The sequence below is a fragment of the Dipodomys merriami genome, unplaced genomic scaffold (assembly GCF_024711535.1).
Source record: "Dipodomys merriami isolate MVZ:Mamm:240054 unplaced genomic scaffold, mDipMer1.0.p SCAF_19, whole genome shotgun sequence".
In the NCBI taxonomy this organism is placed as follows: Eukaryota; Metazoa; Chordata; class Mammalia; order Rodentia; family Heteromyidae; genus Dipodomys; species Dipodomys merriami.
The window spans coordinates 22,808,647-22,834,200 of NW_027203270.1; the positions used below are offsets into that span (position 1 = coordinate 22,808,647).

The 25,554-nt window shown below is 43.6% G+C and overlaps 1 protein-coding gene across 1 annotated transcript in view; it reads left to right on the top strand.

Annotated features, from left to right (window-relative positions):
• The first annotated feature begins 1,641 nt into the window (after positions 1-1,641).
• Positions 1,642-25,554, top strand: part of Dcaf7 (DDB1 and CUL4 associated factor 7) — a 28,921-nt gene continuing 5,008 nt past the window's right edge. Inside the window, exons 1-6 of the mRNA XM_070027731.1 lie at positions 1,642-2,033; positions 15,242-15,400; positions 16,222-16,333; positions 16,706-16,824; positions 21,451-21,660; positions 23,896-24,013. Of these exons, the coding sequence (XP_069883832.1) occupies positions 1,896-2,033; positions 15,242-15,400; positions 16,222-16,333; positions 16,706-16,824; positions 21,451-21,660; positions 23,896-24,013 (856 nt within the window). The 5' untranslated portion in view covers positions 1,642-1,895. The remainder of the gene's footprint in view (positions 2,034-15,241; positions 15,401-16,221; positions 16,334-16,705; positions 16,825-21,450; positions 21,661-23,895; positions 24,014-25,554) is intronic.

Below are 25,554 nucleotides of genomic sequence, written 5' to 3' on the forward strand. Positions count from 1 at the left end.
CTGAGATCTGAGGATAGTGGTTCAAAGCCAGCCCAGGGGGGCTGGGAAGGTAGTTCAGCGGTAGAGTGCATGCCTTGCAAGCATGAGGCCCTGGGTTCGATTCCTCAGCACCACATAAACAGAAAAAGCCGGAAGTGGCGCTGTGGCTCCAGTGGTAGAGCGCTAGCCTTGAGCTGAAGAGCTGAGGGACATTGCCCAAACCTAGAGTTTAGGCCCCACGACCGGCAAAAAAAAAAAAAAAAAAAAAAAGCCAGCCCAGGCAGGAAAGTCCATGAGACTCTTAACTCCAATAAACCACCAGAAAACCAAAAGTGGTGCTGTGGCTCAAGTGGTAGAGCATTCGCCTTGAGCTGAAGAGCGCAGGGACAGTGCCTAAGCCCAGAGTTCAAGCCCCATACCGACCAAAAAAAAAAAAAAGGAGATAAGATTTACAGTTTTACTTCCTATATGAGGAGTAAAATGTTTCTCTTTTTCCTTCCCTTTCTATTTCTCTTTAACCCTGCTACATTAAATCCTTGCTAAAATTAAAAAGGATTTCCCCCCAAATTAATTGTTATGTCTGTGGATAAATATTATTTTTATTGTACTAAGATAGTAAGTTTTGAACCTATTTTCTTTCCATTTTTAAAAACCAGTGCAGAGGAAACATTTTTGTTAAAATCATATCATTAACATTTTTATTCAAAAATATCATTTAATAATTTAATGTAAACCCTCTATTTTATTGAAAGCAAAGAATCAGCATCAAATTTATAACGATGTTACCTAAACTCAAGACTTTTCTCCATCTTCAAACTTCCAGCACAGAGACATTCAGTTGGCTTCACATTTGTTTAGAGATTCCCCGTGGCAGGGAGAAACAGGATAAGAATTGACCAAAAGCCAAAGCTGCTCTTGTTGCTATCTACAAGCTATCAACCCTAGAACTGTGGAGCATTTTCTAGAATCTGCAGGACAGTACTGGGAGGCCAAATCCATCTATCCCAGCCAGGAGAACATGGGCGCCTTCTGGGGCCTGTTTTTCTTTGAGGGCCTGGCAGAGCAGCTAATCCTGGTGACAAGTGGCCTTGAGGATGGATGTGGGAGGAGGGATTTTCCGGGCCGCTGGGCTTAGGGCGGCAATAAATCCTCCAACAAGGCAGATCTTGCTGCTGTTGTTTTGGCTTTTTTGTTATTTTGAGACAGTCTTGCTGGGCTACAGCCTGGGCTAGGTTGGGACTCGCTATCAAGGTAGAATATATATTTTTAATTCTACTCAGCAGCTTGGAGAGGCCGATCAAAAATAGCAGTAGCCAAAGGATGAAAGTACAGGTCACCCAAGACACTTGACTCAGAAGAGAGACTTGGCCTAGAACTTGGCGGCTAGCTGCCCGCCACGCTCGTCACTCAGCCACCCACGCCCCCATTCACCCGCACTGCGCCGTTATGTCTGATTGACATCTTAGCTAGCCAATGACCTTTCAGACTTCGAAAGCACCTGCCTCCAAGAGTTAGGCGGGACGAATAGGTGGAATGACAAACATGTAGACCAATAATGAAGAGATTTGGGTTGCTATGGCCTCATTAACCAATGAGGGAAAGGAATAATTTCCAAAGGACGTATCAAGCAGCCAACGGCCGGCGTTGCTGCAGGGGTCTCGTGGCTTCCGTTCCAGGAGGGCGGGGCGGCATTCCAAACGGAAGGTGGTTGTTGTCGGTGCCCAAGCTGGTTTGAAACTGGGGGTCGGGCTCCGAGGACGTCGTTTGTTGCTGAGGCTCCACTTGTGGGCTAGGCCGTTCTTGCCCGCCCCCCGACTCCTCCTCCCTGCGGACTCCTTGGTCTTAGGCCCGGCTCCCCGCCTGATTCGCGCCCAGCCTGCTGCAGCTCTCGCCAGCTCTGCGGCCCAGCTGCCACCATGTCTCTGCACGGCAAACGGAAGGAGATTTACAAGTATGAAGCGCCCTGGACCGTCTACGCCATGAACTGGAGCGTGCGGCCCGACAAACGCTTTCGCCTGGCGCTGGGCAGCTTCGTGGAGGAGTACAACAACAAGGTGGGCCGGACGGGGGCTCCGAACGGAGCTGGCCGGGAGCGAGTCCCGGGGAACATCCGGAACCCTCCGTCTCTCTATGTGGCTCCATTCGCTGCCTCCTTTAGTCCTGACAGCGTTTCTGTGTTGTGGGGAAACCGAGGCACGGAGTTGTGATTTGCCTGAGGCAGACAGGTATTTCGTAGTGGTAACGGGTCCCAAAGCTTAGGCCGTCTATCTTGCCTGTTCCCCTTCCCTCCCTTCTCCAAGTCTTGTCGCAGTGCTTTGGGGTGGGGATGGGTGCTGTGAAGGAGAATTCAGGTTCTCTACGATTGGTGAGAGGGTTGGTGATCGTGCACTCTTGGTCATTAAGAGGTTAGTGCTGTTTATTGTACGGGTTTCGTTGTCCACTCCTCCCCACCACTCCCCACCCCCACGTAAGGCGGTAGATACTAAGCCCTGCTACCAGGATTGGTCATTGCTGTTGCTCTCTGACGTCCATCCTCTCCAAAGCAATTTGTTCGTGGAGATCTTGGTCTATGGCACGATCCTGCCATTGTTTCTAAATAGAGAAAGATGACTTTGGGCCTAGTCTTTTCCTGGTTGCTTTCATGTGGATTTGCAACTTTGAGGAGCAAATCTTGCTGGGTATATTATCAACTTGAGAGTCATCTAAGCACTGGTAGAAAGGGGAAAGCCTTTTAGCTGGTAGTGTGGATTAAATGTAGTTTTGAAAGTTGTTGGGAAGAATTTTCTTTCATTTCTCTCTTAGCATCTTCCTTTTGTCCTTTTAGAGGAAAAGTTGTGAGTGATTGTGATCAGAGCAATTAAAAGCTTTGGCTTTTAAAACCAGTACTCCTTGGGGGCTAGGAAGGTGGCTCAGTGGTAGAGCGCTTGCCTTGCATGCCTGAGGCCCTGGGTTCGATTCCTCAGCACCACATAAACAAATGAAAAAAGCCAGAAGTGGCACTGTGGCTCAAGTGGTAGAGCACTAGCCTTGAGCTGAAGAGCTGAGGGACAAGGTTCAGGCCCCATGACCGGACCCCCCCCAAAAAAAAAAAAAAACAGTACTCCTGCTTGCTATCTGAGCATCAGATTTAAGAAGAAATCTGTAGATGGTGACAAGTGCGGTCCTGAGATTAAAAAACAAAACAGGTGGATCTAGGGTGGGCTCTGGTTTTGGTCTTTGACTAACCTAACTGTGGGATGTTGGATGGGCCAGTTAACCTGTATCTGACTCACAGTTTGCTATAGGAAAGGGGTTCTGTTTTACATACGAAGTTCCAATTAAAAAAAAAAACAAAAAAAAAACGAGGGGCTGGGAAGGTGGCTCAGTGGTAGAGTGCTCGCTTCGCATGCATGAGGCCCTGGGTTCCACTCCTCAGTACCACGTACACTGAAAAGGCCAGAAGTGGCGCTGTGGTTCAAGTGATAGAGCGCTAACCTTGAGCAAAAAAAAGCTCAGGGACAGTGCCCAGGCCCTGAGTTCAAGCCCCGGACTGGCAGGAAAAAGACCAAAAACAAAAACAAAAAATACTTGAACATTTTAAATTAGTAATGTTTCAGGAACATATCTGCTTCTGACTTCTTTGTGTCCCTTTGAGAGATGGATGAAGAGGATGAACTTTCATTGCCCAGACATTTCACATATACAAACAGTTTACAGACAAATCCCATGCCAGCTGATCCACCCTTCTTTAAGTAAGACATAACTTTATTTCTTTTCGCTGGTGCTTGTTTCTCCCATAGCCAAACTAGAAATAGAGTTCAAGGTCCTGCTGTGGTGGACACTGTGTTAGTAAGATTAAGACCCTGGAGAACTATCATTTAGAGATACATGTGAAGGGGGAAAAAAGTAAAATGTAGAGGAGTTGGAATCTTTCCAGATAAATGGATGTTTTTAAGTTCTTTCATGGCCACTAGGTTGGCAGTAGTCCCAGTTCTAAGAGAGAAGAAACACCCACAGGCTGTTGGTGTAATCAGTGGAATAATCAGTGTTAAACTAACTAAGTTTGGTTTGCCAGGACATCGATCTTAAAAGTAGTTTTGTGCCTCTAATTATCTGTAAGTTGGAGTTAAGAACCTTCTTTGTATGCATTCCATGAAAATGTAGCTTTGACTCATTAACACCATCCAATTTCATTATGTTAGTTTTGAAGTAGTGATGGGAATAAACAGCATTTCAAGATGTTTAACACCTATGTGATGTAGAAGAAAAAGATTTTCTTGATGAAAAAGTTATAGATACTCATACTGATGTGTGTAGTTGCCTTCATTTGTAATTAAGGAAATGCTAAGTTTCAGCTCAAGGTTGGTAAAAATAGGAATGTAATTTTCCAGTTCTAAGAAAATTAATGGTACATGCTTATAGGCATGCAGGAGAGGAAGCTTTAATCAGGAAAATCACAATTTTGAAGCCATCCTGGACCTCAGAAAGACAAAGAAAAGAAAATCAGTGAATGAATAATACATGTAAAAATGGTCCTGTTGGGGCTGGGAAAATGGCTCAGTGGTAGAGTGCTTGCCCTGCATGCATGAGGCCCTGGGTTCGATTCCTCAGCACCACATAAGCAGAAAAAGCTGGAAGTGGTGCTGTGGCTCAAGTGGTAGAGCACTAGCCTTGAGCTGAAGAGCTGAGGGACAGTGCCCAGGCCCAGGGTTCAGGCACCATGACTGGCAAAAAAAAAAAAAGGTCTGTTTCATAGCCTTTCCTCTTTTAAGGCTTTTGCTTTAAAAAAAAAAAAAAAGTGTTGGGAAAGTGTTGTGGACTAATGGTTGTAGAAGGGCAGAGATAGGAGATAGGAGAGGCTTAGAAGAACAGGGACTACTGTGGAGGAAAAAGGCCAAAACGTTAACAATGACAAAAGTTAGATTTAATTTTCCCTTATACTCCCATACTATGTAATGAACAATGGCAGTATAGTTACTTTAGCATGAAGCTGTGGCTTCTGACTGCAAACTCAAAAGAACTACAATTCTCCAAAATAGGAGTTTGATGGACAAAACAATCCTTTGGGACAGTAAGAAGAGGATGCACAAGTGGGAACAGAAGCTTACTCAAACTGTGATTGACACTTCATGTAAGAAGAGAACTTAGCTGTATAAGAAAACATAGATTGGAAGTGGTGCTGTAGCTCAAGTGGTAGAGCGCTCGCCTTGAGCTGAAGAGCTGAGGGACAAGCGCCCAGGCCCAGAGTTCAAGCCCCACAACCTCCGAAAAAAATGTACCACCTCTTCTAGAAGATTAGGTGGATAGAGATTGTGAGCATCATTCGTGGTACCTTACCTTTTGGCAGAGGAGATGCAAAGGCTTCGTGTGTTTTTTAACTTGAAAAATGGACAAAGGCCCTAGCCTCTTCCCACAGGAACCTCTTTCCCACAGGAACAGATATCTAGAAGGAGCCTCCCTCATTCAGCAGGACCAGTACTGTAGCAATTAAAAAAAAAAAAAAAAGATACTATAAAACAGGAGGGAGAAAGTGGAAACAAGTAGCAAGTGGAATATGCACACTAGAAAAGCAGTTTTACAAAACACAGCTGGAAAATAACAGCCAGTTATGCCACAGTGAATCCAAAGATACTGGGGAAATAAGTATTCCAAGCATGCATTCAGGAGATTGGGTACAATAAGGCATAATGATGAGAAAATAGAATTGGTAGAGCCCAGGAAAATATAGAAGACTAAAATTAGCACAGAATTAAAGATATATTAAGACAGAATAAAGATGAGTTCAAAATGTTAAAAACACCAAAAAGGGTGATAGGAATAGAGGGGGAGGACAAACAAGAAAGAAATAGAAATGAATAATTAGAAAGAATGTAATAAATACAGAAAAGGAAATCCTACTCAGGCATAGTTGGTGTCCCTGAAAAAGAGAACCAACGAAATGAAACTCAAAACTCAAATATATAGGGGCTGGGAAGGTGGCTCAGTGGTAGAGCACTTGCCTTGCATGCATGAGGCCCTGGGTTTGATTCCTCAGCACCACATAAGCAGGAAAAAAAAAAGCCAGAAGTGGTGCTATGGCTCAAGTGGTCTAGCCTTGAGCTGAATGAAGAGCAGAGGGACAGTGACCAGGCCCACAGTTCAGGCCCCACGACCGGACCCCTTCCCCAAAAAACTCAAATATATAAAGAATTTAGAAGTAGAGGCTGGGAAGGTGGCTCAGTGGTAGAGCGCTGGCCTTGCATGCCTGAGGCCCTGGGTTCAATTCCTCAGCACCACATAAGCAAAAAAGAAAAAAGCCGGAAGTGTCTCTGTGGCTCAAGTGGTAGAGCACTAGCCTTGAGCTGAAGAGCTGAGGGACAGCGCCCAGGCCCAGAGTTCAGGCCCCACGACCAGACACCCCCCCCCCCAAAAAAAAGAAAAAGGGAAAAAAGGAAAGAATTTAGAAGTAAAAGTTTGAAGTGATGAAATTTATAATGTATCCCAAGAAAAATTGCTACAAAACCATTGGCTCTGAAACATTTCCTAGAAAATGTTCTACATCTTGGGGCTAGGAATGTGGCATAGTGCTAGAGTGCTTGCCTCACATGCGTGAAGCCCTGGGTTCAATTCCTCAGTACCACATAAAAACAGAAAAAGGGGGCTGGGAAGGTGGCTCAGTGGTAGAGCGCTTGCATTGCATGCATGAGGCCCTGGGTTCCATTCCTCAGCACCACATAAGCAAAAAAAGAAGCCGGAAGTGGCGCTGTGGCTCAAGTGGTAGATCGCTAGCCTTGAGCTGAAGAACTGAGGGACAGCGCCCAGGTCCAGAGTTCAGGCCCCATGACCGAAACCAAAAGACAAAAAAACAAAAACAAAAACAAAACCCAAAAAACCAGTGGTGCTACAGTGCCCAAGCCCTGAGTTCAAGCTCTAGGATTAGCAAAAAAGAAAAAAAAAAAGAAAAGTTTCTACATCTTGATGTAGAAAGAGTACTTTGAACATGTAGGCAAAAGGATCAAGTCCCCTTAAGAGGGAAAAAGAAATTAGCCAGATTTGATGAAAGAAGGCAATGGAATAATGTTCACAACTTTACAATTATTATAGATTGTATTACAAGTGGTTGGCAGTGTACTTAAGCATCTGTAAAGGTTCATGTGGAAGAGAAGTAATGCTAAAAAATGCAAGACAAGGAGGATCTCCATCAGTCTGCAACACAGCAAGATCTCATTTTAAAACACATAAATTTAATAATTTGTCTTGGTAAGTAAATAGAACTTGTGTCCAATAGAAAATACAGGTTTAAAAGATAACCCAGCTGGGTACCAGTGACTCATGCTTGTAATTCTAGCTACTTTATTGAAACCTGGAGGATTGAAGTTCAAAGCCAACCCCAGGTAAGAATGGTTCTAAAGACTCCATCTCCAATTAATTAAAATACTAGACTGGAGATGTGGCTTAGGGTGTATAGCATCAGTCTTGAGCAAGAAAACAGAGCCAAGAGCATGAATGCCCTGAGTATTCAGGGCCCTGGTACTGAATAAAATAAAAAATAAGTAAAACAACCCAATTGAAAGTTAAGAAGAAATCAGCTGACTGGGAAATAATTACAAGCAAAATATATGGGAAGATACAGAAACTGAAGCCTAGATGTGCTGTTGGTCACATGTGTCTCCATAGTTTTAAGAACATTGTATACTGATGTTAAGAAACAAAAACTGAGCTGGGGCTGTAATCCTAACTACTGAGGTGGCTGAGATGGCTGAGATCTGTGGATTGCTATTCAGAGCCAGCCCTGGCAGGAAAGTCCATGAGACTCTTATCTCCTATTAACTACCAGAAAACCGGAAGTGGTGCTGTGGCTCAAGTGGTAGGGTGCTAGCCTTGAGCTGAAGAGCTCAGGGACAGCACACAGGCCTAGAGTTCAAGCTCCATGACTGCCAAAACAAAATAAAACAACAACAACAACAAAAAACTAAGGCAGGTGCCAGTGAGCTCCTGCCAATAATTCTAGCTACTCAGGAACCTGAGAGTTCAGGATTACTGTATGAAGCCAGCCCGGTTAGGAAAATCCATAAGATTCTTATCTCCAATTAACCACTGAAAGAGCCAGAGTGGTGCTGTGGCTCAAGTGGTAGAGCTCTAGCCTTGAACACAAAAGCTCAAGGACAGTATCCATCCCTAAGTACAAGGTCCAGGAACAGCACACAAAAAAGAATGAGTAAAATGAAATATAGTCAGGAGTGATGTCCCAGTGTCTGTAATCCTAGATACTTCAAAAGTGTGATCAAGATTTAAGGCCAACCTAAGCAAAAAGTTACCAAATAGCTAGAATTGGTGGTGTAAGGTTATAATCTCAGCTTTGTGGCCCCAGCTGTGTAGGAGGCCCTGGGAGGATTGCTCAAGACTCTCCCAAGCACAATGGCTACTCCTATCTGCAAAATACCTTAGAAACAAAAGTATTACTCAAAAGACACAAATCCTAGTTTTAATCTCATACTATGGGGGAGTGTGGAACAGGACAACAGTTTATATCCCTGGAGAAGTGATGAGTAATAGAGGCAAGGTATACTAAGCTGGCTCTCTACTGACCTCTGAGGGATGCCCATTATTTTCTTAAATTCATAAGATCAATAGATTTGGCTATAATATACCATTTTTCTAAAAATTAAGGGGAAACTTTACACATGTTTATAAAAGAGTTTTGGAGCACTCTTCTAATATGACTGTGTAAGCAAGAAAATGATAAAGAATATAATGATAAGGGGCTCAGCACAGATTCGGTGCCTGCTGAATTCCCTTTTCCATTGGGAGCTTTAATCAAGGAAAATAATAGACATTACACAACTAATTGATGGTAATAAAAATTTTAAAATAATAGTCAAAGGAGAACCTAGCATCACTCTATCAGTAACTAATCAAGCATCTATAATATGGTACTGCTTCCTACTAAACTAAGTTGGGAAAAATGCACCTTGGTCTTGAAGCCTAATTGAGACTTTTTATTATATATTTTTACCTTTAATTCAAAAACATATCCAACCAGACCTTCCCCACCCAGTGGTAGGTTCAGAGAGACTGGAGTGGAGGGTTAGCACATACAATCTGAGAAGACTGATTTGCTGGTCCACATAAGAGCACAGTAAATGTAAGGAAGTTTCTGGACATGTCTATGGGAGAGTGGGCAGGCCCACTAATGAGGCTTTGCCCACAAGCTCCACTCAGGCTTTGGCCAGCACTTGAGCAGATCTTCCCCATGAGTGGAGTTAGTGAAACATGGGGGTTGAAGAGCAGGACTCCTCACCCTCAGTGTGTCCCCCCGATGGAGGAAACAGAACATATCCTTGGTGGAAATACAGAGTGGGGTTGGGAGAAGAATGAGATACTAATAGAACAGTTGGAAATCTAGGTGGAACAATATTAAGGAAAAGCAAAGGCCAACCAAACTTTTCTTAGGTAGGAACCTTAGTCTTTTTTTTTTTTTTGGGGGGGGGTCCAGTTGTGGGGCCTGAACTCTGGGCCTGGGCGCTGTCCCTCAGCTCTTCAGCTCAAGACTAGTGCTCTACCACTTAAGCCACAGCGCCACTTCCGGCTTTTTTCTTTTTTGCTTATGTGGTGCTGAGGAATTGAACCCAGGGCCTCAGGCATACAAGGCAAGCGCTCTACCACTGAGCCACCTTCCCAGCCCCAAGGAACCTTAGTCATTTTTTTTTTTTTGTCGGTCGTGGGGCTTGAACTCTGGGCCTGGGCGTTGTCCCTCAGCTCTTCAGCTCAAGACTAGCGCTCTACCACTTGAGCTACAGCGCCACTTCCCCTTAGTCATTTTTAAATGGTAGGAAAAATTGAAAATGTAATCAGAGATCTACTACCAAATAGGCACTAATTCTCAGGTGCGTGTGCGTGTGCGTGTGTGTGTGTGTGTGTGTGTGTGTGTGTGTTGGTCATAGGGCTTAAACTCAACCCGGGACTGTCCCTGTGCTCTACCACTTGAGCCACAGCACCACTTCTGGTTTTCTGAAGGTTAAGTGGAGATAAGAGTCTCAAGGACTTTCCTGCCCAGGCTAGCTTTAAACAACTATCCTCAGATCTCAGCCTCCTAACTAGCTAGGATTACAGGGGTGAGCCACTGGTGCCCAGCTAATTCTCAGTTTTATGGGCTAATTTCCCAAAGGAAATGTGACAAATTAAAGGCATAGTAGCCATCTATGAGTTTCTACAATTGAGTGAGAAAAAGATACACAATCCAGTAGAAATCTGAGCAGATATTCTAAATTAGATATTACCTTTTCTTTTTCTGCATGATCTTCTGAAAGTGGGAGGAGAGTAGTACCTACCTCAAGCTGGTGTTGAAAACACTAAATGACATGACTGGACACACTGAAAGCTTTTCTAGTGCTTGTAGTTGTTCCCATCATCTGCACTCAGATATTAGCAGTTACTGTCACTCAAAAACAGTAGTAAAATGTTCAGCCCCAATAGTAAAATGATGGTAAAATGCCTATATTTAACAGATTCGCAAAAATGTAAACAACAGATTATTTTTAGTGTTTCAAAAGTATGGGGAAATAAATTGGCAGGCTCATATTCTTTATAATATGAATAGCAACCTTTTACAAAATGTGTTACAACAATTACACTTCTAGGAATCTATCCAATAAAATCTTTGGCACATATGTACCAGGATAAATGAATAAGGATATTCACTGTACTGCTATTTGGTAGTAGAGCGATGGGAAATAACCAAAATAACTATGAGTAGTTATATAATCAATCATCTACAGAAGAATAAGGAACAGATATTGGTAGACATAGGAAAAAGTGTTCTAAGATAACATGGTTAAAAGCAAGTTGCGGAATAAATTTTATGGACTGAAACTTTTTGTTTTGTTTTTTTTTAATCCTCCATACCAGGGTGAAAAAGTGCAGCAGTAGAGCTTACAGATGAAAGTGTCCGTGGGTGGAGATGGGAGGGAGGGACTGGGAGTGAGTGAGAAAAACAGAAGACACTGTATAAAAGGAAATGTACTCATTACCTGACTTGTATAATTGTAATCCCTCTCTATATCACCTTTATACTAATAATAAATTATTTTTTAAATCCATCATACCCAAATACACACACACACACACACACACACACACACACACACACACACACACACACACACACACACACACAGAGGCATGCACCTACAAGAATTAGTTTGTTAGGGTAGAACTTTATCATCAAGTAGAATCTTTCAGAGTCAGTAAGTAGAATAGAGGGTGGAATTAATGGTAGGCTTTACTATGTCATTTTATTCCATTTTACATGAGTATCCAGAAAACTTACGTTCTTTTTAATCATGAAACGTAAGTGTCTAGAGTATCTGAACTAAAGATTGAGCTACAGTCTGCAATTGTTACTCCTTTCAATATTTGGTTGGCAGTTGGGACCCAAAAGGCTGGCATGTTTAGTGGGTGGTACAACACAAGTTCACATAGAACATCTGTCTCACCTAAGTAACATAAGGTTGAGATGTTGAAAAAAATACAAACCAACTTTGGGAAGAAATTAATTTCAGGTTAGAAGTATACAGAGTCTGGTGATCTCCTGCGTAAGAAACATTTATTTTTTTAAATACATGAGTTTTTATCTGGCATCCTTCTCATATGCCATGTGTCCTGAAGTCACCTCCTGAAGTCTTTTGCTTGTTTTGGATGTAGAAAAATGATATAGAGAGCTGGGCCCAGTAGCTCACACCTGTAATCCTAACAATCTGAGGATCATGGTTCTAAGCCAGCCTGGGCAGTTAAGCCCATGAGACGCTTATCTTCAATAAACCACTCAGAAAATGGGAAGTGGCGCTTGCCTTGAGCTCAAGAGCTGAGGGACAGCGCCCAGGCCCAGAGCAGAGTTCAACCAAAAAAAAAAAAAATGATACAGAATAGAATTATGCATACTTTTAGGAATTCCAGGATACTTTGCAATTTCTTTAGGCTACTATGTGGTCTTAGTAAGTTGTTACAGTGTTTGTTTTGGTGCTTTGAATTTTACATTGAAATCACTGAAAGCTAGTTGGCTTTACTCTGATTTAGCAGAGACCTTCCCTCCCGCCCGCCCCCCAATTTTATGTGTCTGATAATTCAGTTTCTTTGGAAACAAGCAATAGAAATGTCCTTCTCAGGTTGTTTAAGGGAAGGGAGAAATTCATAGGAGTTGGCTGTGTGAAGGAGGGGATGACCTTCAAGCCTCCTGGGAGACTGGAATCAGGCAGTGGAGAACTGTTCCTTCACATTTCCACACTGCAAGTTATGTTCTGCCTCATATCCTGCACATCCTTCCCTTCATTCATCTCACTCTCTCTCTATGTGTACCAGCTTGCCCTGCATCTCCATGCCTAGTGGATCTGAAGCCTTACCTCCTTTTTCCCTTCCAGACTTAAGAACTGAGACCCAATAATATTTGGGTCCCAGTTCTACATTCTTAGAAATGAATCTGGTTAACTGATGCATCAAGTCTAGCATAATATTTATCTGAACCATAGCCACATTTAGATACCCCTGGGAGCTTTAACAAAAGTGATTACGAGAAATTTTTATTTTACTGCTAGGATGTTGCGTGGGCATTGGGACCTTTTTTCAAGATTCTCTCTCTCTCTCCCTCCCCCCTTCTCTCTCCTCTCTCTTTTGTACTAGGACTTGAATTCAGGGTTTGGCACTATCCTTGAGCTTTTTTGCTCAAGGTTAATGTTCTACCACTTGAGCCAGAGCTTTTTGGTGGTCATTTGAAGATAAGAATCCCATGGAGGGCTGGGAAGGTGGCTCGGTGGTAGAGTGCCTGCCTTGCATGCATGAGGCCCTGGGTTCGATTCCTCAGCACCACATAAGCAGAAAAAAAAAGCCAGAAGTGGTGCTGTGGCTCAAGTGGTAGAGCGCCAGCCTTGAGCTGAAGAGCTGAGGGACAGCGCCCAAGCCCAGATTTCAGGCCCATGACTGGACCCAAAAAAAAGAATCCCATGGATTGTCCTGCCCAGGTTGTCTTTGAACCACAATCCTGAGATCTCAGATTCCTGAGCAGCTAGAATTACAGAAGTGAGCCACTGCTGCCTGGCTTAAAGATCTCAAGAAGGCCGGGCGCTGGTGGCTCACGCCTGTAATCCTAGCTACTCAGGAGGCTGAGATCTGAGGATCGCGGTTCAAAGCCAGCCCAGGCAAGAGAGACTGTGAGACTCCTATCTCCAATAAACCACCAGAAAACCGGAAGTGGCGCTGTAGCTCAAGTGGTAGAGCGCTTGCCTTGAGCTGAAGAGCTGAGGGACAGTGCCCAAGCCCAGAGTTCAAGCCCCACGACCGACAAAAAAGATCTCAAGAAGATGTTAAGAAGAGAATGGATCATCTCATAGACATGAAGTACTCAAACTAGGGCTTAGGGCTAGAAAGTTTTTCCCAAAGATGTCCCATTTTTTTGGCCTCTTCTTAGTTCTTTTTATATATATGAACTATGTTAGAATCAATAAAATTTAGGTCTGGAGGTATATATAGCATAGCATGCTTGTGGCTAGGTTCAAATCCCAGCACCACAGAAACAAACTAAGACATACATACCTTTTAGTACAGAGACCCCCATTCTTGGGACTTTAACCACCAAAAATCAACAAAAACAAAAAAGACAATCTCTTAACATGTAGTGCAAGGGCCTATAGGAAGTAGAGGCAAGTGGGCTGCTGGTGGCTCACATCTGTAATTCTAGCTACTCAGGAAACTGAGATCTGACAATCGAGGTTTGAAGTCAGCTCTAGCAGGAAAGTCATAAAACTTTTGTCTCCAATTAACCACTAAAAAACTGGAAGTAGAACTGTAGCTCACAGTGGTAGATCATTAATCTTGAGCAAAAAACAGCCTAGGGACAGCACCCAGGCTCTGAGTTCAAGCCCCATGATGACAGAAAGAAAGAAAAAGAAAAGAAAGAAAGAAAAAGAAAAGAAAGAAAGAAAGAAAGAAAGAAAGAAAGAAAGAAAGAAAGAAAGAAAGGAAAGAAAGAGAGAAAGAGAGAGAGAAAGGAAGGAAGAAAGGCCAAATTTAGAGCCATTACTGTAGATTATACTATACTAGAAGTAAGACACAGGTCCAACAGGTCCAGTCTTTTTTTTTTTTTTTTTTTGTCAATGGGACTTGAACTCATGGTCTGGGTGCTGTCCCTGAGCTCTTTTGCTCAAGGCTAGTGCTTTACCACTTTGAGCCACAGCACCACTTGCAGCTTCTGGTAATTGGAGGTAAGAGTCTCACAGACTTTCCTGCCTGAGCTGGCTTTGAACCGTGATCCTCAGATTTCAGGCTCTTGAGTAGCTAGGACTACAGGCGTGAGCTAGCAGCACCTGGCAGGTCCAATCTTTTAAGACATGAATTGAGTGAAAAAACATGACTCTTCTCATACTTCTCATCTATCAAATAATATCAGTAAGTACTGAAAGATTACTAGACCAGGAAAACTGAATAGTTTTGACTCTAGTTAAGTGTAAAATGGCATCAGGACTTCTACTTCCATCACTGACTGGAATCGTCTATTTTTTTTTGCTACTTAAGCAATTAGATGCTTGGCCAGGTGTTGGTGGCTCACACCTATAATCCTAGCTACTCAAGAGGCTGAGAAATGAGGATTGCAGTTTGAAGCCAGCCCAGGCAGGAAAGTCGAAGAGACTTGTTTTGGAATTTCTTTTTGGTCCTGGGCACTGTTCCTCATCTCTTGAGCTCAAGGCAAGTGCTCTACCACTTGAGCCACAATACCACTTCCGGTTTTCTGGTGCTTATTTGGAGATAAGAGTCTCGTGGACTTTCCTGCCCAGGCTGACTTTGAACTGCAGTCATCAGATCTCAGCTTCCTGAGTAGCTAGGATTACAGGTGTGAGTCACCAGCACCTGGCTCAGGACACCTTTTTTTTTTTTTTTTTTGTCATGGGCCTGAACTCTGCACCTGGGCGCTGTCCCTCAGCTCTTCAACTCAAGGCTAGCGCTCTACCACTTGAGCTACAGTGCCACTTCAGGCTTTTTCTGCTTATGTGGTGCTGAGGAATCAAACCCAGGGCCTCATGCATGCAAAGCAAGCACTCTACCACTGAACCACCTTCCCAGATCCTTAGGGGACTCTTATCTCCAATTAATAACGGGAAAAGCGGTAAGTGGCATTGTGGCTCAAGTGGTAGAGTGCTAGCCTTGAATAAAAGGAGCCCAGGGATAGCTTCCAAACACAAAATTCAAGCCCCAGGACCGGCAAAATAGAAAAAAAGAAAATCAAATGCTTATGTGACTCAACTTTGCTATGTTGCAGGTTCAACTTGTTGGATTAGATGAGGAGAGTTCGGAGTTTATTTGCCGAAACACTTTTGATCATCCATACCCCACCACAAAGCTTATGTGGATCCCTGACACAAAAGGTGTCTATCCAGACCTACTGGCGACAAGTGGTGATTATCTTCGTGTGTGGAGGGTAAGCAGGTGCTTCATTAGCAGCTAGAGAACTGGGCTTTCTCGGGGTCAGCTGTTAGTGTACTTACATAGAGCAGATGATTAGCAGCAACCAGTGGCAGCAGGAGAGAAACAAGTGAAGCTATGTGGTCTGATTTTGTTTGGTTCAGCAGATTTTCTAGCCAAGATGTCATGAAGTCTTGCTGCTAGGAGGAGATAGCCCTGGAAACCATGACACAAACAGCTCTTGGTGGAGCTTTAAACACTTGAGACCTCTTATTTTAAGAAGTCAGGTCATTGTAAATGGATCTTGGGATCCCCTCTCTCAACTGTAGGCAGGGGTTGGGGTATAGGCCTAGTAGAAAGCTGCTGACTTTCTATGGATAATAAGGTGAGAAGACCTCCCCAGTAGAAAGATGCAGAAAATGGAAACTTAGAAAGCAAAGCTGGAATAAGGACAAAAATTTGAAAGAAATCTCACCTGGGAAGTTGGGCTGGGTTTTATAAGTCTTTGTGATAAGAATATATGCCAGTGGCTCATACCTATCATAATCAGGAGTCTGAGCTCTGAGGATCAAGCTTTGAGGCCAGCCTAGGTAGGAAAGTCTATGAGACTCTTATCTCCAATTAACCAGTCAAAACCCAGAAATGGAGGTGTGATTCAAGTGGTAGAATGCTAGCCTTGAACACTCAAGGACACTTCCTGAGTTCAGGTCCCAAGACTAGCTCACACATGTCTTAGATTACTATGATAATAATCATAGTAATCAGGGGCATTTAAGACTTTTTGTGAGGATAAGACTAAGACTGGCTGAATTTAAAAAAAAATTATTGTTCCTTTAGGTTGGTGAAACAGAAACCAGGCTGGAATGTTTGCTAAATAATAACAAGAACTCAGATTTCTGTGCCCCCCTGACCTCCTTTGACTGGAATGAAGTGGACCCTTATCTTTTAGGTAAGGGGATTAAGGAGTGTATATTCCTGTTTGAAGAAGCAAATAAATTTTTTCATATGATTGGGCCTGTTTTTATCCAGGCATCTAAGGTAGACATACCATCCTAGAACAGGCCAAGTAGGAAATAGGCTAAATATGGAATGTGGTTGTTAATTCCACATATAGTGTTTTCATGTGTGCGTAGATATCTTATCTCTCCCATTAAAAACTAGGGTCCTGAGGTATGGACCGTAATATTTGATCTTCCTTCCCTGCACTCAGGAAATATTTGTGGCCTGTTGTGCCCTTGGCAAAGAGAGATGTAGGCATAGGAAGGAAGTCTTCATGAGAACTTTGCTCCTATCAGCTGCTGTCTTGCGTTGATTTTTGTAGGTACCTCAAGCATTGACACAACTTGCACCATCTGGGGGCTGGAGACAGGGCAGGTGTTGGGGCGAGTGAATCTTGTATCTGGCCATGTGAAGACCCAGCTCATCGCTCATGATAAGGAGGTAAAGATGCTTTTCCTTTTCTTTCCACAAGTGTTTTCTTTGCCTGTTGAGTGAGAGATTAGGATGTTCTGTTATTGTTTTGCAGGTTGCATAGAATATAATGTGTGTAAGTTTAAAATAATAATAATGTGTCAGACAGCAGAAAATAACACTGTCAGTGCTCCCCCCTGGTTTTTGAACTCAGGGCCTCATACTTGATAGATAGGTACTCTACTGCTGAGCCATGCCTCCAGTCCTGCCTTTCTCTATTTATCTTTTGATAATCCCAGAGTTGGAATTCAGTGCCTAGTTTTTGTTGCTTCCTTGACATTCTAACACTTGAGTCATGTCTCCATCCTGGCCTTTTCTGGTTATTTTTGGAGATTGAATCTTGAGGACTTTTCTGCCTGGCTGTCTTGGATCCTCAATCCCTAGATCTCAGCCTCCTGAGTAGCTAGTTTCAAGCATGAGCCACTGGCCCGCATACCTGTTGCCTGGGGCTTGAACTCAGGGCCTGGGCACTGTACCTGAACTTTCTCACTCAAGGTTAGTTTTCTGCCACTTGAGTTACCACTCCACTTCTGGCTTTTTGGTGGTTAATTGGAGATAAGAGTCTCATGGACTTTCCTGCCTGGCTGGCTTTGAACCATAATCCTCATATCTCAATCTCCTGAGTTAGCTGTGATTACGGGCATGATTGAGTCACCAGCATGCAGTTTACAATAAGAGAAGAGAGAGAGAGAGAGAGAGAGAGAGAGAGAGAGAGAGAGAGAGAGAGAGAGAGAGAGAGAGAGTGTCCATCCTGGAGCTTGAACTCAGGGCCTGAGTGCTGTCCTTAAGCTTTTTTGCTCAAGGCTGGTGCTCTACCACTTGAGCCACAGCTCCATTTCCAGCCTTTTGGTGCTTAATTAGAGATAAGAATGTCAAGGACTTCGCTGCCTAGGTTGGCTTTGAACTAAGATCCTCAGATCTCAGCTTCCTAAGTAGCTAGGATTATAGGCATGGGCCAATGGTGCCCTGTTTTCCTCTGTTGGGTTTTTTGTTTGTTTGTTTTTGAGAAAGAGTCTTCCTGCCAGGGCGTGTGCTTGGACCACTATCTGCTTGTTTTAGGCTTGCTTTGGAGCTGGGATGACTGGTGTGCATCACCATGTACAGCTTCCACTGAGATGGATTTTCATGGACTTTTCTGCCCAAGCTAGCCTGGAACTGCAATATTTTTGATATCCTGACATGTGGCAACTAATGCATTTCTTGACTGAAATAAATTACTTATTCTACAGTCTATCACATTTCTTTTTGTGCCAGAAGTTTGATGATTTTTAGTAATGAAGTCTTCTATAAACATACCGATAGTATTAAAAAATAGTGGGCTGGGAAGGTGGCTCAGTGGTAGAAGCACTTGCCTTGCATGCATGAGGCCCTGGGTTCAATTCCTCAGCACCACATAAGCAGAAAAAAAATTTTTTTTTCAGAAAAAATTTTTTTTAAAAAGCCGGAAGTGGCACTGTGGCTCAAGTGCTAGCCTTGAGCTGAAGAGTTGAGGAACAGTGCTCAGGCCCAGAGTTCAGGCCCCATGACCGGACCCAAAAAAAAAAAAAAGTGATTTCAAGCCAGGTCCTGGCAGCTCATACCTGTAATCCTAACTACTCATGTGAAGAGCATGGTTTGAAGCTAGCCTGGACATAAAAATCCATGAGAACTCTATCTCCAATTAACCAGTAAGCTAAGTAGAGGTGTGGAGGAACACCAGCCTTGAGCAGAGAAGCTGACCAAGCTAGGAACTGGTAGTATATGCCTATAATCCTACCTACTCAGGAAGTTGAGATCTAATGATCACAGTTTAAAGCCAGCCAGGGCAGGAAAGTCTGTGAGATTTTTCTCCAGCTAATCACCAAAAGGCCAGAAGTAGACTGTGGCTCAAGTGGTAGAATACTAGCTTTGAGCAAAGCTCAGAGACAGTGCCCAGACCCCTTGAGTTCAAGCCTCAGTACTAAAAAGGGTGTGTGCGCGTGCGCGCACACACGTGTCTTGATTTGGAAGGCAAGAATATTGAGGTGAGATTGATTGGAATACAGTATAAACGTGTGAAGATGTAGCAATGAAATTATCTCCTATATAATGACAGTAAGCTTAATAAAAAATACATAATAATCTTAGAAGCCAGGTACCAGTGGCTCACACCTGTAATCCTAGCCACTCAGGAGGCTAAGCTCTGGAGGATTAAAGTCCTAGAGTAGCCCAGGCAGAAAAGTCTTAAGAGATTCCATCTTCAAAACATCTAGCCACTCCGCTGGTGGCTCATGCCTGTAATCCTAGCTGCTGGGGAGGCTGAGATCTGAGGATGGATCATGGTTCAAAGCCAGCTCTGGCAGGAAAATCCGCAAGACTCTTTTTTTTGGAGGGTCTGGTTGTGGGGCCTGAACTCTGGGCCTGGGCGCTGTCCCTCAGCTCTTCAGCTCAAGGCTAGCACTCTACCACTTGAGCCACAGCGCCACTTCCGGCTTTTTTCCTTTTTGCTTATGTGGTGCTGAGGAATCGAACCCAGGGCCTCAGGCATGCAAGGCAAGCGCTCTACCACTGAGCCACCTTCCCAGTCCCCTCAAGACTCTTCTCCCCAATTACTTACCAGAAAACCAGAAGTGGCGCTGTGGCCCAAGTGGTAGAGCACTTGCCTTGAGCTGAAGAGCTGAGGGACAGTGCCCAGGCCCCGAGTTCAAGCCGCACTACTGACCAAAAAACAAAACAAAACAAAACTAGCAAACTCACAAGACAATATGTTGGAAATGAGCTGTACAACTTGGCAGGAGTGGGGGTGGAGGTGGGTGGGGGAATTGAGGGTGGAAAGGAAAGGAGAAAAATGAGGGAGGAGATAAGTTTGACAAGAAATGAAGAGATGTACTTATTACCTTATGTATATCACCTTGACCAAAAAAAAAAAACTAGTGAAAAGCAGAGCTGAAGTATAGATTAAGTGGTAGAGCTGTAACTAAGCATGAAAGTTGAGTGAGAGCATAAATTGCTTCATGGTCAACAAGACAAAAATGAGGGGCTGGGAAGGTGGCTCAGTGGTAGAGTGCTTGCCTTGGATGCATGAGGCCCTGGGTTCCATTCCTTAGTACCACGTAAGCACAAAAGAGCCAGAAGTGGTGCTGTGGCTCAAGTGGTAGAGTGTTAGCCTTGAGCTGAAGAGCTGAGAGACAGTGTCCAGGTCCAGAGTTCAGGCCCATGACTGACCAAAAAAAAAAAAAAAAGAAAAATGAATTTAGAAAGTTGAATATAAATAGATGCTCATTTGGCTGTGTCCTTCAGGAGCTCTATCATCTAGTGATAAACTGTTGTCTCCCCAAGTCAGCTGTCATTATTATCCTTGACTATACAAGGGAGGTTTTGTTTGGCTTTTTTCTCCCACATTTGTCTGTGTCTCACTCAACATATCTGGCTTTGTCTGTTTCCCCTAGTCCCTGTTTTTACCTGAAGTTTTTACCTGATTCACTTACAAACAGAGTGTACTCTAGGACAAGAGAGGGCTCTAAATAAACCTGTTTGTGAATATGGAGAAACACCTTAACCTCTTGTAATTCAAAACTGAATCATATTCCCTTTTTCTTTTTTTTTTTTTTTTTTTTGTCGGTCGTGGGGCTTGAACTCTGGGCCTGGGCGCTGTCCCTCAGCTCTTCAGCTCAAGGCGAGCGCTCTACCACTTGAGCTACAGCGCCACTTCCGGTTTTCTGGTGGTTTATTGGAGATAGGAGTCTCACGGTCTCTCCTGCCCGGGCTGGCTTTGAACCGCGATCCTCAGATCTCAGCCTCCTGTGTAGCTAGGATTACAGGCGTGAGCCACCAGCGCCCGGCTTCCCTTTTTCTTATAAATGTCTAAGGTCCAGGTTTTATAGCAGAACCAGCTTGGCTATTATTAATGGCCATACAGGAGCTGATTTCATTCCTTAATTGGTGATCTCAAGCATAATGTAGTCATGGACCTGCCTGATTACATAAAGTGAAAACCATCAAAGGGCAGAAAATAAGTGTCTCAGTCTTGGAGTTGGAATACAACAACAGGCAGTCACTGGCTCTGGCAGCTCTGAAGCTATGTGTGTGTGTGGAATCCTTGTTCAGACTTATCTGTACTGTCTGGTCAACAGAGCATATGCCTTTTGTTCTGTTATAGAAGTTGGAGGAAGAAGACTTGTTAGGCAAAACATGGCAAGAAGCCAGGTGTCTGTAATAATTATCTTCACTTGTTTTTTTTGGGGGGGGGGCTTGAACTTTGGGCCTAGCTGCTGAGCTCTTTGGCTCAAGGCTAGCACTCTACTACTTGAGCCACAGCACCACTTCTGGTTTTCTGGTGGTTTTTTGGAGATAAGAGTCTCATGGACTTTCCTGCCCGTGCTGGCTTTGAACCATGGTCCTCAGATCTGAGCCTCCTGAGTAGCTAGGATTACAGGTGTGAGCCACCAGTGCCTGGCTTGATCTTCACTTTTTGGGAAGCCATTGGTGTTAAAGTTCTGGAATTCCAGTATTTAGTTACCATTTGGGCTTTTCTTACTTGCTTCAGTGTCATGAGCTGGGTTCAAATGAACTGGAAATGGCTATAGGGAAAGGAGTTGCCAGATCTGAATCTCACTGAAGCATTTTATTCACTTACAGGTCTATGATATTGCATTTAGCCGAGCTGGAGGTGGCAGGGACATGTTTGCCTCTGTGGGTGCTGACGGCTCAGTGCGGATGTTTGACCTCCGACACCTGGAACACAGCACTATCATTTATGAAGACCCACAGCATCACCCACTGCTTCGACTCTGCTGGAACAAGCAGGATCCTAACTACCTGGCCACTATGGCCATGGATGGAATGGAGGTGAGCAGCCCACTCAGGCTTACATAGACTCTGCCATCTAACTTCACACTCCATAGAAGAATGGGCTCTCTGTTGGTAACAGTTTTGTACCTAGAGGATCTTTGGAAGTGTCTGGAGACATTTCTGCTGTCACAATTCAGGGGGAGGCAGTTGGTGCCCCTGGTACCTTGTGGGTAGAGAGAGACCAGGGAAGGTGCTATTAATGCTACAGTGTATAGGATGGCTTGCTTCCAGTGAAGTATTATCCTAACTAAAATGTCAGTAGTGCCAAGATTGTAAGGCTGTGTGTTAAGCACTCCAACAGGGCTGGGAATATAGCTTAGTGGTAGAGTGCTTGCCTAGCATGCATGAAGCCCTGGGTTCAGTTCCTCAGTACCACATACACAGAAAAATCCAGAAGTGGCACTGTGGCTCAAGTGGTAGATTGCTGCCTTGAACAAAAGAAGCTCAGGGATAGTGCCTTGGCTCTTGAGTTAAAGCACCAGGACTGAAGGAAAAAAAAAAAAAAAAGAACTCCAACACAAGTAGAGTGTTAGCAGTGAGCAAAAGCATCAGGTAATTGAGTTCTGTCCCCATCTTGGACCTTAAAAAAAAGAACTTTGGAGTTGAAGCCAAGATAAGCAGTATCTAAAGAATAGACTAAATGGACACAATGACTCATACCTGTAAATCCAGGTACTTGAGAAGTGGAGAATTAGGAGGATTGTGGATCAAGGCCAGTCTGGGCATAAAGTTAGTGGGACCCCATCTTAACCAATAAGCCACACACTCTTATCCCATCTGTATAGGAGGCCTAAATAGGAGGACTTTTGTCCAGGATGGTCCAAACAAAAAAGGGAAACCCTATTTGAAAAACAACTAAAGCAAAAAAAAAAAAAAAAAATGGCTGGAGTATGGCTCGTGTTGAGTCCTTACCTAATAAGTACAAAGCCTTAAGTTCAAATATTAGTACCACTTAAAAAAAAAAAAGATAGGGGCTGGGAAGGTGGCTCAGTGGTAGAGTGCTTGCCTTGCATGCATGAGGCCCTGGGTTCGATTCCTCAGCACCACATAAGCAAAAAATAAAAAGCTGGAAGTGGCGCTGTTGGCTCAAGTGGTAGAGTGCTAGCCTTGAGCTGAAGAGCTGAGGGACAGCGCCCAGGCCCAGAGTTCAGGCCCCATGACTGGACCAAAAAAAAAAACTAGTGGCAGGGGCTAGGATATAGTTCAGCCCATGGAATTGATCTGCAATGTAGGAGGGATTGAGGGAAGGAGGGAAGGTAAAAAAGTAAACCAAATAATTCATGCTTATGGGCTGAGTAAAAAAACAATTCTTTCCAATTATGTTTTCTGTATAGATTTATCACCCTTTAGCAAATAGATGTAGAAATAACAGTCTCTCTAGAGTTTTAATTAATAAAGGGGGAATTGTGGGTAGAGAAGGTACATTGATTAAGCTTGCTTTGGTGAAATTAGCAACTCAGATATTCTAAATTCCTCAGCTATTCCAATTTCTGCTTTGGTAAGGCTCTCATTCTGCTTAGCTAAGACACAGAGAATCTTAAAGAATTTTCTTTTCTTTTTTCTTTTTTTTTTTTTTTTTGTCAGTTGTGGGACTTGAACTCAAGGCCTGGGCACTGTCCTTGAGCTTTTTCACTCAAGGTTAGCACTCTATCACTTTAAGCCACATTACCACTTCCTATTTTCTGGAGGTTAATTGTAGATAAGAGTCTTAGGAAGCCGAAGCCAGGTGCTGGTGGCTCATCCTGTAATCCTAGCTACTCAGGAGTCTGAGATCTGAGGATTTTGGTACAAGGCCAGCTCAGGCAGGAATCTCTAATAAACTAATCTCTAATAAACCACTTGAAAACTGGTAGTGGCACTGTGGCTCAAGCGGTAGAATGCTCGCCTTGAGCTGAAGAACCCAGGGACAGCACGCAGGCCCAGAGTTCAAGCCCCACGACCAACAACAACAACAAAAAAGAGTCTTACAGATTTTCCTGCCCCAGCCGACTCTCAGCTGAGATCCTCATATCTCAGCCTCCTGAGTAGGATTCTAGACATGGGCCCTGGACACCCAGCAGAAATTCTTACCTAAAAGCTGCTGCTTAAGACAGAGACAATAAACTGCTGTGGATTTTTTTAATCCATAAGTGAAAAAGTTAGACTTTAAAAGTATTTTTGTGTGTAATACTTTTTGTTTATTAATTCTATCATACCCTGAAATGCCTGAGTCTTTCACTTGTATTTCTTCAGGTGGTGATTCTGGATGTCAGAGTTCCCTGCACACCTGTGGCCAGGTTAAACAACCACCGAGCTTGTGTCAATGGCATTGCATGGGCTCCACATTCATCCTGCCACATCTGTACTGCAGGTAACCATTGTGAAGAGTGAGTAATGGCGTAGTGATGAAATGCTGTCCTGGCTCCTGAGATATGTGATCTTTACTACTTTAAAGAACAGTTTCATACCAAGTTACTCTGAAAGACCCTAGTCCCCTAGGATACTTTCGTCAACAGGAGGGCACCCCAGAAAACTCAGACTCCAGGCCGGGAGATGCAATAAGCAAGAGGAGTTTATTTGACGTTTGCACAAACGGACTCTCTGTCCCGAGCAGACAGGGAGCCCCGAGCAGCGGTTTCAAGCCCTTTTTAAAGGCAAAAACCACAAGATTAACGCATAACACAAAGCATCCCATGATTGGTCCATTTAAAGGTCACCATATACACCAACAATCACTTTGCCACGCGGGAAATTTTGTAACACTCTTTGTAAAATGACTGGCCCATGGTTGGTTTAAGGGGGGGTTTACATGGTTACAGGCCTATGATTGGTTGACATTTGGCTTAGCTTGTGGTCTTGCCAGGTGGTCGTTATCTCAAGGCCCTGTCTGGGGAATTTCTAAATGGGAACTGAGGAACACGTACTGTCTGTTCTTTATCTACTACCACTGACCTTGTCCTGGGGCCGGCATCTGGTCCCTGAAACTTCTTAACTCATTTTTGGGAAGGGAAGGGTCAGTGCCAGCGTAAGCAAGTTTACAGAAGCAGAATCAGCAGTTAGCAAGTTAGTAATGGTAATGGTCAATTTTTAATCTTTCAACTCAATCAAGAGCCTCTCCACACTTGTGACCTTAAAGCAGTCCACATTTCCAGATGATCTTTTACCCTCAGTTTATATCAGAGCATTCTTTCTGTACTAATGACAATTTGTATTAGATACAGGCCTGCGCCTCATACTATCTTCCCAGGCATCTAGATTTACAGAAGGAACCCAGATCTGGGAAGAGGCATCCCTCTTGGGAGATGACAGAAATCTTTAGGATTGCCAAGACTGACATTTTCCAGGGTCTTTCAGGCTTCACTATAACAAATCTGCAGGGAGCTCTGTGTTTATTGAAGGACACGTAGCCTTATAGGTCAGTAGTATATGACTTGTAGTTCTCATTTCATCATTTTTCAGACCAAAAAGACTATCCTTTAACATGTTGGTCATCATAGTGCTTTAATCTAGAAATAGTATATAAAAAGAAAGTAATACAGAGGTATGATAAAGAGTAGTAAGGGAAGCTATGTTTTCTCCTTGCTGTATCATTTTCACCTCTACCCCCACCTCCTAGGCAACCTTTATTTATTGTGTGCCAGTCCTGGAGCTTGAACATGGGGCTTGGGTGCTGTCCTTAAGCTTTTTTACTCAAAGCTAGTGCTCTACCACTTGACCCACAGCTCTATATTCAGCTTTTGGTTAATTGAAGATAAAGAGTCCCATGGATTTTCCTGCCCTGGCTGGCTTTATCTAGGATCCTCAGATCTTAGCTACCTGACCAGCTAGGATTACAGGCACCAGCACCTGGCCATAGGTGACCTTACTATTCACTGGCTGCATAGCTATATGGCTTGGAGCAAGTACTACAAC